The sequence below is a fragment of the Pangasianodon hypophthalmus genome, chromosome 7 (assembly GCF_027358585.1).
Source record: "Pangasianodon hypophthalmus isolate fPanHyp1 chromosome 7, fPanHyp1.pri, whole genome shotgun sequence".
NCBI classification, from domain to species: Eukaryota; Metazoa; Chordata; class Actinopteri; order Siluriformes; family Pangasiidae; genus Pangasianodon; species Pangasianodon hypophthalmus.
In genome coordinates this window covers 24,206,178-24,219,781 of record NC_069716.1, presented here as the reverse complement: position 1 = coordinate 24,219,781, position 13,604 = coordinate 24,206,178, and the positions used below count along the sequence as shown (strand labels likewise).

Genomic DNA, 13,604 nt, shown 5'->3' with positions numbered 1-13,604 from the left:
TCCCATGAAACTGTTTAATAAATAAATCACAAGTTACTTCGAATAAAGGTCATCACAAAGCAAATACAGTACTCAGTGATTTGTCAGATCAGTCCCTTTCTATTCATTAAAAAAATACATCTAATAAACCTAATTCTATTATCCCAGCAGACAAAAAAATGAAATGTAATGATTTAAGTCATGTCTGGATGAACATTCAGTGCAAAGATGTTTTTCAATACATTACAATTATTTACATTGCCTAATATTGAAAGCTGATTACATTACACCGGATTCAATATATTGGTCATTCGACTGAGCAACAGCTGCTTTAACCAGATAGATAGTATACATCACATACTCTGAATGAGCAGTTCAAGTAATTTATATATATAAAAACAAACATCAGGCTGTTACTAAATCAGCATATATCACAAAAGCTACTTAAATGCATAGAATGCCTCAGGAACTTTCTACAATTTGTCTGTAAATCTGAAACATTTATACGCATTTTCCCATAAGAAACTGTAACTTGTGTATTTGATATGCAAAAATTCTAGCAAGGGAGGATGTAGATAATGTAAATAAACTCCCTTAGTGCAAAACTACTGCCAATTTAAAAACCTCCACCACACTCAGAGGTTTTCATAACACATAGCCAGTCAAGAGATAAGCCACTGAAGACTAATACACACAGAATCAAGTATGCTGCAAATATAAAAATAAGGTAATGAAATCTTAAGATACTAAAGCATTACAGTGTTTTATAGCTGGGAGACAATGACCCACTGAAGAATGTCCTATGTGTTATGATTATTAGTCCTAGTACAGCTGAGCCCTAGCGTCTACACGTACAGACGAACATGCAAACCTTCGTTTTTTTTTTTTAATACAATGGTAAAACCTACATCTCTACTTCGGTGGTGGTCTGTTTCTTCACCAGTAGCAGTCATTACCATAACCACTTGTATGTGGCTGATGAATCTGCTAAACCTCTGCAGTGCTGCTGTATATTAAATAAAGTTTTATAATATTTAATAATACCACGTTATTACTCCTGCTCTAGTCCGAGCCTGAGCGATGGTTCTGGAAGGGACTATTAATGGCTCCTGTGCTGGACTGCTCCGGCCAAAATGGGGCCTCGTGTTGAAGTGGCGTGCGGCGCGGATAGAACGTGTGCTGCAGGTCGTAGTTGAGCAGGCAGCTAATGGAGGCCATGTAGATGTCCGCAAAGCGCGAGAGGCGGCGGGAGAAATATGTCGGGTTGTGGTATGTGCGGAACAGACTGCCGAACTGACTGTTGAACATGTTCTTTGCCTGAGACCTGCCACATCAAGACCACATGGTTATTCACATGTAGAAAATGGTGTATACAAAAAAAGAATCAGCTTACAAGTGCAGTATTTAAAAAACAAAACAAAAAAAACAATGTCTATCTACTAGTGATGCATCGATCACAAATGCTCTTTGAGGCTACCATTGCAAGCCTACTCACATATATGGGCTATATATTCTTTAACTTAGGCAGTGACGTCACTCTTACAGGGTAATTTAATCAAAATGCTTCAAAGGAAACCTTATCTCAACATCTGTTCTGTTCGTAACTGTGAAAGGTGAAGCATGTGCTTGACTTTCATTAGTGTGTATGAAGCAGTGTGACTGACAGGATCCGCTGCACTGCTGCTGGTTGAAGATGTACTGTGTGTTAGTGTATTATGGGAGGTGATCAGTTATCAGGATAACTGGAAATGAATCTTCTTAAAGAAGCACAGACACAGCAGGCACAACAGCATTAATGCAGGGATGTTTCCTGTATTTGCAATGCCTTGCTGATTTTACAATTATCTGAAGTGTTTTCATAAACTGCAATGCAAAGTAATATTTTTTTGTTAATTAGAAGATAAAGGAAGATCTCATGGAACAATTTTGGTAAAGTAGAGCAATAATTAGTCAAAATATTGCAAACGTGTTCTGGTTTAGAACAAAAAAAAAAAAAAAAAAGACAATGAGCCATTTGGGAGCCAAAAGAGTTGACTCTTATTGTTGAACTGAGTCAAATCATCTGATTCACTGAAGAAAGTCAGAATTTCCATCACTACTATATACTGTCTACATACCGTATATTATATGTAGTACATAAACATAATAAATACTAAAATAACATGTGGAATATTTTAATTTAAAGAACAGGTTAGTGATATTAAATAATTAAGACTGCTGCGTTACCTCATGTCCTCCCTCTCTTTGATCCACTGCTGAATCACTGATTGTGAGGCAGCGTCTCGATGCACCTTCCACACACAGATTAAGCAAAATTTCAGGGAAGTCTTGTATGTGTCGCAGAATATAAGATTATAATTTCTTAAATAGATTCTTACTACTACACAATGCAATCTTACTGTTAATCCCTAGGATCACTTCCACCTGTATCAATGACCCAAAATCTTATTCTGGTTCGCAGAACCTGGTCAGTTTATGATTTATTTCAAGAATGCAAGTTTTGCTGCTGGTTTAGACTGCTCTTCCCTGTGATTGCACATATTTGTGATGTTATTGTTACTTTATTATTCGTATTAATCATAATTTTAATCTTTTAATGCTTATTTATTCCGGAGCCATGATTTTTTTTTTACTTTATTGTTACCTTTGCTACTAAAAATATATAGAATTTAAATCATATATCCAAAATAAGTCAGCCATTTACATTAGTAATCTCTCTGAGTGACACAACACAGCACCATACTGTATTACAGCAGCACCAACAGTATTTCTTTGGTTTTATGGGTCACTGCCAAATTATCCGACCAATCAGAATTCCCTTAAATGATATTGAATATCCAGGAAGCCCCTAGAGCTGTGATCACTCAATCTGCTCCAACCTGCATCTGCTCCAGCAGGTTGGTCAGACTCTGCAGCCATGTCATGGTGTGTACGTATTCCTCCGTGTTCATGATCTTGATCTCCTTGCGTAGCTCAGGAATGATGGCCCCTGTCCTCCAGCCATGCTTCAGGGTCAGGTCCTAAAAACAGAAGCACATCACTCATTCAGTTTCTTCCTAAATTAGAGTTCAGGCCTGGGAACTCACTGTACTGTACTGTTTGTCCATGCAGCTCTGCATATGTGACTCAGTTCTCCTAATCTTCCACTAATCTTTCTGTAGCATGTGTAATTACACTGAACAAGAATTTCAATACATTTTCCTGCAATTACAAAAGAACGATAAACTCACTTATGACAAAAATCGTAGGGAGATTGTTGGTTCATCAGTAAACACTTATTTGAAAAGTGTATTTTGCTACCATGAATTCTTCCAACGTAATTCTAAATATGTACACTCTGTCCTTCCACTACTCCTTCAGAGAGCAAAATTTATGGTCATGCTTTAGCAAGTAGTCGTGTTGTTTTTACTGAGCACAGATACCATAAAAAACTTTAGTTACGTAGAGGTGCAGTAAACCAGAATTAAATTCAGAATTAAATGCTTCAGTTTTGCTTAAGAGCCATTTGGTATGACAATCTCTCTTGTCTCTCTCATCCTACAAACTTTTTAATTAGTACTTATTTTGAATAACAAATTAAATTTAAATAAATAAATAAATACATATGTTATGTTTAACATTATAAATGGGTATCAGAAAAGAAAAAGTGGTATCATGCCATCTCTATTTATTATATTTAATATAGAAAACTAGTTACTTAATATATTTAATGATACAGTTGATGTTTTAATTAAAAACGATAATAAAATTTGCTGTTTTTACAGTCACATATTTTAAACCGTCCTTAGTCTCTATTATACGTCAGTTTTGAGGAAACATGTTTTGTTTCTTCTCTTTAATCCAACATATGGTACAAATGCAGTAGATTAAATTAAACCAGTGTAGTACCGATATTGTTTCTGCTTCATGCACAAATCAGTAATATAAACATGGAAACTCAGAGGCACTTGTCAGAAATAATTTCCCACCCTTTATGCTTAGTTCTAGTAAGTGTACTAGCATAGTTTGTTTGTGTGGGCATGCATGAGTTGCTTACAGCAAGGTCACTGTAGATGTGGTCTCCGAAATATAAAACCTTCGAGCCCCTCCAGCCAGTGAGTCTCAAGAACTCATACAGGTTTCCCTGGAAACAAAGAAATGCACACTATAACTCACACAATCTAAAAACCACTCGAATAACAGTCATAACAACGCTTCAGGGCTGTATTTCAAACTTCCGAATATACAGGACAGGAGTGGCACTGGGAGAATATAAATGAGCTGCCATTTTTAGGTTCAGCACAAAGGGCATACAACACCTGTTTATAAATCTGCCCCTTCTCCAGGTGGTGAATTCTGTCCCATAGCAACACTCCTTTATCAGTAACTCGTCTGAATGGCCTTTAAAAGACACACACACACACACACAACACACACAAACACACTCACTGTCACTCTTAAGTGTGTGGAAAGAAAAATCCAGAGGGTCCTTGTTATTGTGTCTGAACGTCAGTCATACAAGTCTAATTCTGCACTGCCAATTTCAGTTGAATTACTCATTGCATTTCCTGGAACTCACTTTCTACGGTCGTTGAAGAAACCTGGCTTGTCAGCCTGCACTATGACGACATCGAATAGGTCCCTCCAGTCTTTTCCTACAATGTAGTTCATTCCTCGATCTCTAAACAAAGACATAAGCACAAACACAAAACATTTCAAGAACCCTGGCCTCAGCGAGCACCAGATTAATGTAGAAAGCAAATATGTAGATTCTGTTCAAACACTCCAGCTGTTTCTTTACGCGCATATGCAGAAATAATGTTAACTGAAGTGTGAAAGCCATGCGCTTACACAAAATCCAGGGGGCTGTTGGTGATTAGAAACATTTTCTTTCCATTTGCTGACAGCTTTTTTAAAACAGCATGGGTCTGTTCACCGTAACAGATATACTTCTCTATAAAAGAAAAAAAAAAGATAAAAGGGAAGATTGTGGGAATAATATATCGACATTACTATATTTAAACTATATTTAGTTCATAGGTTCATTAAAACTTTTCTGAACTGTCTTTTTATGATCAATTTACTGTAAAGAACTGTTTGTAACCAAAAAAAAAAAAAAAACTGAAACATTTTAAATTTACCAATATCTGCTTCCACGGCTCGATACATGATTCCCTTCACATGGACGTCTCTAATGGCCTCCTGGAAACGTGGAAAATAAACCAGACACAAAACATCAAAGCTGAGAACAAAGACCCAGTGTTCAGCCTCAAAAGAAGCCAAGTGGATACGGAAGCCATGCCAGTCACCCTCCTGTGAGCACTCTCATTCATTTACTTCAGAAAAAGAGACACTTCTTCCCAGGATCCTAAGCAAAATTCTATTATGAGAGAACAGATTGCTGACCTCTATATCAACTAAATGACATGGAGAGAAATTGTTGACCTGTAGAAAGTGAAGAGAGAAAATGATGGATGGGGATTTATATGGAGTTAAACAGAGTTTTAGGGTTTTCTCCTAAAACTCAATTTAGTGACTGGTTCAAAATTTTTTGGAAAACTTAGTAAAATTTTATTGGGAGACTGACGGCTTACGAGGAATAAAATACATCTGCATTTTGTTCTATCGTACTATAGTACGATAGTGCTGATGTTGACAGACAAATAAAATAATACTGCTGTCACACTTTAACATTACCAGTACATTCTTCTGTTCCCAGAAATATGTTATGCCTGTAACAAGCTAAATAATAAGTAAAGGAATAAAACACTTGGGGGCGTGCTGTTATGGGAAAGTAATCAACGAAGGGGTGGTGTAATACAGTCAGATGCGAAGCAGAGTTACTGTTAAGACTTCTAAATGATTTATTCCTCTTATACCACACCAATTTTCTAACAACTGCAATTTTTTTTATTTGTTATTTGAATGAAACATCATGCTACTGAACTGTTTACAGTTACATTTACGTTACAGAACACCCATGAAACAAGTTAGTTCCTGTATCACTTACGTTATAACAGCTATAAACAGTCGTTCCCTTACCAGCCTTTCTTTTTTCTCTTTCTTGAAGTTAATAAGACAAAAATGTTACCAAGATACGGCACAAAGTCATCCGTCCTGAAGACTTTCCCCATGAAGGAAAACTTACTGACAGGAGTGGCAGAGCTTTGTAACGGTCAGAAACTTCTCGAGCTTCTGTCACACATGTCTCAGTGTATTTAATTATTATAGAAACAATAACGCATTAGAAAGAGCGCATTAATAGAAAACTATCATTTGAATTACAGTCGGAGCTGCTGTTATGGCAAATTAATCAACACCTTCTCACCAATCAGATTCGAGAATTCACCAGTATTGTGGTGTATATAAATATATTTCATTACATCATTATCAGCATGGAGAAGCCCCAGGACAGCCATACACATCCTGTATAATTTGCATACCAGCAGGAAGGACCAGCAGCAGAAAACACTGAATGAGGCTGTTACACGCTTTCCTTCCTACAGCTAAAGATCCTGTCATACCCGTGCTGGTCTGTCATCACTCATCTCTGCAGTACCATTCCTCATCCTCAATGGAGTACACATAGATAGTGCAGGCAGAAATGCCAATCTAAATTTAGAAATTTTACTGCTTTCAATGCAAACAGCAAGATTTAAGGCCACATGTTATCTGTATTGTCACTATTACAAAAAAAGTTCCATCTTGTGCTAACATTTGGTGTCTTTTGTTCTGACCTTGACATCTTTGTAGAGATGCACAGGCTCATAGTCAATGTTGTGCTTCATGAAGTAATCATTGACACACGACAACAGGGTCATCTCTGGCAGCGAGAAGATGTCCATGAACTGCTTCATAGCGTGTCCGTGGGAACTCTGGGGGAAAAAAAAAAGCAGGGCATGGTATAAAGAAATAAACATGAAGAAAATAAAGACAAGTAAAGACCTAGTTGAATTCAGTGACAACGCTGTTGATAGTTGTGAATATATCATCAGTTAATGTCATTATAGTAACCGGATTTCTAATTTTGTTAAACTTTTTGTCACTAATTGTGGCCAAGAAATGCAATGACCAACCATAGACCTAACCCATCCGCAAATATGTGAGGATGTCTCCTTTACTTAACACCAACTATTTCATACAAAAAAAAAAACAAAAAAAAAAAAAAAGGAGTGAAGCAGAAATATCTCACATTACAAATATAATTAGTTCTTAGAAAAGATCATACCAGCAACCCTGAAGCTTAAGAACCGATTTGGCACGTGAATGTGTAGATCTGAACCAGCAAACATAGAAAATGTGATGCAGAGCTTTTTGAGGACTGGAATAAAAGGACAAAAGTTTGAATTTGATTGTTGGTGCAGCACAGTAGCAGTGTCATGGGTCATATTATAGGTAGTGTCACATATAGCAGTGCCACATTTTAGTTTTCAAATGTGTATGACTGTCTGGGAAATCCCACTGGATGTAGCTGTGAATTCTGGGAAACAGCCAAAAACCTGCCTTTAACAAACCTTGCCACATTAAGAAAGAACATCAACACAATATTGAATTTTTTTATTTCACTTTTTAACCTTGCTTTGTCTATCTTCCTGAACAGCTCAATCAGAAAAACACTCGGTCCATCTAAAGATGTCTAAATCATTGCTAGCTGGGTGTGATGAAGTTCCTCATTAAGTGAATGTCATGCTTTGATTAAGTTGCTGGACAGCTATGTGCCATAGAGAAACAGACAGAAGCCTAATCAACTCAGGTTGTATTCAGATACCAGCTTTTAAAATGTCTGTGATGCTCCTGCGCCGCAGTCAGAATGAAATCTTTCAATGCAGTGTTAAAATTTCTCAGACATACATAAGAGGAAGAAATGTGCAGGACTTGATTATTGATGTGCTGTCACCAGAGAGCTGAGCTTGTTGTCTAGACTCACACCAAGGTTAGCTGTGTATGCTGGATGGACTGTCCATGTGTGAGGTTCAGTATAGGGAACGCCTGTGCTGGTACGTAGATTAGTTCTGTTTTGTTGAGGTCAGTTTTTAGATGGTGGGATGAGATGTTGGGGAAGGCAGTGTGATAACTTCGGTGAGACTCTGAAGGTGGATGAAATTGTGCGTCATCAGCTAAGCGGTGGTAAGAGAAGTCATGTGATCTGAACACTGAGCTCAGTAATTTAGTATATAGAGGGAACAAGAGTGGACTAAGAAGTAACCCCTGAGGAACTCCTTTAGCCAGGCTGTAAGATAATGAGACTAAACATGGTTATTTCTTTCTTAGACATGGGTTCATAGTAGACAAAAAAAATGTGTTATTTTTTCCAACAATTGTGAAAACATTTTATTCTAACGCTAGTGTTATAAACAAATCAAGCTGCTCAAGTTGTTGTCATAGAGACATGATAATGCAGCTCTCAAGTCCCAGACATCATCATCAGGTCTTGTTTTCAGACCAGCAGCATCTGAGAAAACAGAGCTTTTGTGGCAGAAACTCACAGAGCAGATCAAGATCAGGCACTGACACACTGTCTGTGAAAAAGAGGCTCTATATTTAAATCACCAACCTTGCCATAAAAGTCGCTCATGATTTCCAGAGGTACATGGCAGCCCTCATACATAGCAATGACCTCTCTGTCTGGTACAGGGTGAAGACCCCTACAGGAGAACACACACATACATGGAATTAATACAACAAAAAAAAACCACTAAGATGTGTCAAGATGTCAGCCTTCCAAAAATAATGTAACATCCATAAAATATACGTTCAATATGCAATAGAACCCACAGTCCAAATCTTACAGGTGTTATAGTTCATTAGGAAACTACATACCTGTAAACTGTTCCTTGCTGGATGTAATGAAAAGCATCTATCTTCATCAGTAAAGCCTGAAAGCAGGAGAGATCATGATCATACTCTGGTGCACACCAACAGCAATCTCTCTGAACAGCTACACACCTTCTGAACGTCATAATGCAGCCCTCGAACCACAAAATCAGGGATGTAATTATAGTCCTTCAATCCTTCTGGGTACTAGAATAAACAGAGAAATGAAAATAGGGTCCAATATTACTCTGGAGATCATCCATCATAAATACTGACCCAATTAGTTCCAGATAAATTGCAGTGACCAACCACTCCATAACCGCAATATGAATTCACATCAACAACTTTAACTGTTCACTTACACAGTAACGTATTAGAGTGCTCAGTAGTACTCTGTGCATGAAAGTTGACCAAGTCAAGTCAAGTGGCTTTAATGTCATTTCAACCATATACAGCTAGTCAGTACACAGTGAAACGAAACACCGTCCCTCCAGGACCATGGTGCTACGTAAAACAACACAGAACTACAAGAGACTGCACATTACTACATAAAGTGCATGTACAGACGTGTGCAAACAGCACAAGACAATACAATAACTACCAAAACAGGACAACAGGTACAGTAAGAGGCAATGCAGTGCTGACTTGTACACAATTCTTATTAGAACTGTATCTTACTGTGACTAATGTCCTGTTTTGGTAGTTATTGTGTTATTGTACTGTCTTGTGCTGTCTACACATGTTTGCACGTGCATTTTATGTAAATAAAAAAAAAATGTATTCTCTTGTAGTTCTATGTTGTTTTATGTAGCACCTTGGTCCTGGAGGAACGTTGTTTCGTTTCACTGTGTACTGACTAGCTGTATATGGTTGAAATGACAACAAAGCCACTTGACTCGACTTGAGTTCTAGTATAAAAGTGTCAGATAACAATAGTGCAAAAGAGTAACAATATAATAAATTGCTGTGGATGTAAATATAACATACTACGACATAGCATTCAGCAGATAAGCTCATACTATATATGGACATAGCAGTTATTGGGGTAGCAGTCAGGCAGAGAGTATAGTAATGACAAGAAATTATATACAACGTATTTTATAAATAGAGTAGCAGCAAAAATGCAGGTAGTCAACAGAGAAATGTGCAAAAATCGCAAAGGGAGTGGGATGGTGTTCAGTTGCGTATGTGTGTGTGTGTGTGTGTGTGTGTGCGTGTGTGTGTTGTCAGTCCAGTCTCTGAGTATTGAGGAGTCTGATGGCTTGGGGGAAGAAACTGTTACACAGTCTGGCTGTGAGGGCCCGAATGCTTCGGTACCTTTTACCAGACGACAAGAGGGTGTCATCATACAATAGTTACATTATTCTGGCGGAGTTACTTGCAATAATATTTAAAAAAAAAAAAAAAAAAAACAAGTTTACAACTAAACTGTGTCGAGACTTACATTTATATTAGGCTTATATTATTCCAGCCTTATGTGTATTTGCGTACTGACCCTGTGCTGTTGGACGAGAATATCTCGAGCCACGTTGAAGATCAGAGTGTGGAGATGGCTGGAGTAAAAGGCCAAGGTGTAGTCGTAGTCGAAGCCGTAGATCTCAGTGTCCTGCAAGCTCATCTCGTTGTTGGCAAAAATGGTGTCCGGATTCACAAAGTTTTTTGAGATTGCTGGGATTAAAGCTGAGGCACAAAATGACAGTATCACACAGAGATTTCCACTTTGGATAACAAGAAAAACTTTTTCAATTGCTAACCTCGTAAAGTCCCTGCTCATCATTCAGATATTCATTTCAAGCATATTATTCAGTTACATATTATCAGCAAATCCCATGAAATTCAGGATTGAGTTTAAAATTCTGCACTCTCTGGTCTCGCGCCCAAATATCAGTGATCTTCATCTTTACTCCCCTGTGAGAGCGCTCAGGACTTCTGATCAACTTCTTTTGCGAGTTCCTCGTTGTTGCTATAAAATAAAGGCGATCATGCTTTTTCAGTGGTAGGTCCTAAACTCTGGAACAGTCTCCCTTTCCATGTGAAGTCAGCTTCTTCAATAGCCACTTTCAATCATTGTTGAAAATGTATTTTTATTATTTAACTTTTGAATAGGTATTTTAATAGGCTGAAATATGTAAATACTTGACACTGTATTTAAAGGTATCTATTTATTAATCATTATTATTAATATTGCTACTATATTTTAAAATATAACTCTGTTATGGCTTTTTTGGTTGATAGATCTGTAAAGCAGTTTGGGTCAACTTCTGTTGTTTTATATGTGCTCTATAAATAAAGGTTGACTTGACTTACTACAGTAGAACTAATAGGAATCATATGTAGCTCCTGAGAGTTTAAACTCCTGAATATTACAAATTGGCTGCACAAGCAGAGATGTTGATCAAGGTAAACAGGTTAAACAGAAAATATCTAATGTCTTTTGTGATTTATAATGTATATTTGCCTATAAAATATTAACAATGCTGATTTATTATGTATAAGATAACACTGCACAGCTATGATGATGGTGATGTGCTGCAGTTTAAATTGTATTAACTACTCCCTTCACAGTTGAAAACAATTACGTTTGGGGTTTTTGAGGAGAAGATGTAGAGAACTCGCAACACAAACCAGGTACTCAGTGCCCCATGTGGGAAAGAAATTTTTTTTCCCAATACTACAATATAGCAACTAATTCAATACTGTAACTTTCAATACTTTCAAGACTTTATTTAAATTGTGCCTGTTAATTTGACTCAGATGGGCAGCACACACTCAGAAATAAATGTACCACATTGTACTTTTCTTTGTCGCTGGAGTGGTATCAGGTACACCTTTAGTATTCATCTTTAACCTGTGTGCATGTGGTGTAATTAGCTTTTATAACAAGGTATATCATTGGTCCTTAAGGTTCAATTATGCACCTTAAATTATTTTTAAAGGCAAATTAACATCCATCCATCCATTTTCTGTACTGCTTATCCTACACAGGGTTGCGGGGAGCCTGGAGCCTATCCCAGGGGACGCAAGGGCACAAGGCGGGAGACACCTTGGACGGTGTGCAAACCCATCGCAGGGCACAATCGCACACACACTCACACACTCGCATACTACGGACAATTTTAGAAATGCCTACAATGCATGTCTTTGGACTGGGGGAGGAAACTGGAGCACTCAGAGGAAACCCCCGAAGCACAGGAAGAGCATGCAAACTCCAGGGAGGCTTACTGACATTTTCAGGTAAAATATACATACTAAAGGTTTATTTAAGGAAAAAAAAAAAATTAAAACAGGTACTACCCCACTGACAAAGAAAAGAACAGTTTACCATTATGTGCTCCATGCTTTTTATTAAAAGCACAAGAGAATTGTCTAAAGTCACATTTTCACGTAGTCTGCTTTTAAACGAGTGTGATAAGACGTTGGTCTTCACATAGTGTTAAAAATGCAAACACAGTAACCTAGAATTATGTCAGTGGAAAATATTTAACTGTCAACAAATTCTGTTTTCCCCCCCACTACCATTAGCAAATCTAAAAACAGGTGGAGGTTTGTTGCGTGACACATTTTCACTTAAGCTTCTTAAAAAAAAATCAACATACTGTATACAAAAACTGAGAAAGAAAGCTATTTAATTGAATTGAACCATTTTAAATTGGTTTTAATTTTTTTAAAAATCATGACAAGTCCAGGGTATAAAAATCAATAAACGAACATAAACCTGGTTTGTCACTTGGTTTCATATTAAATCAGATTAAAGATGTAGTCAGTGATTCTGACAGAAGTTTGCTGAAACTAGCCATTTTGAAGTATGACTTCAAATAAGAAGAAGAAGAAAAAGAAAAAGAAGATTAACATTTAAATAATGAGAAATTTAAATTCTGTAAATGTTCCTTCTAAAGCCACGCCCCCTAAACAGGAAAAGTCTAAATGCTGGTGCAAGAGGCGGAGCTTTCTGAGTTGACTGACAGGCAAGCAGACACGCCCACTATGCCTATTTAATATCACTGATCTCATCTTTAAATCATTAACTTCATTTTAATTTAGCTTTGACGTTATTATAATAGCAGTACCATAAAATGAATCCCAACCCTAGCATTAAAATTCTTTTCTTTTCCGTTAGAAAGCAGAATTAAATATGACGAATAGCTAACCTAAATATCGTGATACAAGTGGTTTTAAGTATCATATCGCCCAGCCCTGTCAGAAAGTCTGTTTATTTTAAAACTATGCTCTCTAACCTTCAGTTTGCCGCTTGGTTTCATTGTAAACAGACCAGAGCCAGTCGGTCGTGTGTCCGCCCGTGTCGCTGGTGCACATGCCGGCCTCTGACAGCGCGCGTCCCGGGACTGAGTGACTAGTCACCCCGCTGGAGCTGAGCGCCGGAGCTCCACACGCCGAGTGGAAAGTCCTCCAGTGTTTAAACAGCTTCCGGACACTGGCCCGGGTCCTGACCAGGCGAGACACGGGCAAAGACAAGGCCGGCATGTTCCCACTTTATCCCGCTCAGGAGTCGTGTTCACCAGAGAGCCGCTTCAGCGAGCTACATGTGTGAGAGTGAAGCAGACACAGCTCCAGGGTTGCCAGGTTTATTTATTTACTCTACACAAGCGCTTCCTCCTGAAGCTCGCACCCACAGGCGGAAGTTCCGGCTTCGCGTTCAAAACTGGATTTCACTATAAAAGTCACTCACCGTCAGTGGATTTGCATATTAATATTTCAGAACAGCTTTGTAGTCTTCTTCCATAAATGTCCTCCTTAAAACATTCTCCTTACAGTAAAGTCTGGCATAACAACTTAAAAAATAACAACATAAAAGATCTACTTTGTGTGTGAGT

General features: G+C 37.8%; 1 protein-coding gene across 1 annotated transcript; it reads right to left on the bottom strand.

Annotated features, from left to right (window-relative positions):
- On the bottom strand, positions 1-13,603 carry nt5dc3 (5'-nucleotidase domain containing 3). The gene is made up of 14 exons (XM_026946438.3): positions 13,008-13,603; positions 10,268-10,452; positions 8,905-8,979; positions 8,779-8,834; positions 8,513-8,603; positions 6,696-6,833; positions 5,100-5,160; positions 4,810-4,912; positions 4,538-4,639; positions 4,278-4,359; positions 4,016-4,102; positions 2,859-2,999; positions 2,206-2,270; positions 1-1,303 (listed from the first exon to the last, which is right to left on the bottom strand). The coding sequence occupies exons 1-14, from the start codon at positions 13,252-13,254 to the stop codon at positions 1,042-1,044; spliced, it is 1,695 nt and encodes a 564-aa protein (XP_026802239.3). The 5' UTR covers positions 13,255-13,603; the 3' UTR covers positions 1-1,041.
- Position 13,604: the final 1 nt, after the last annotated feature.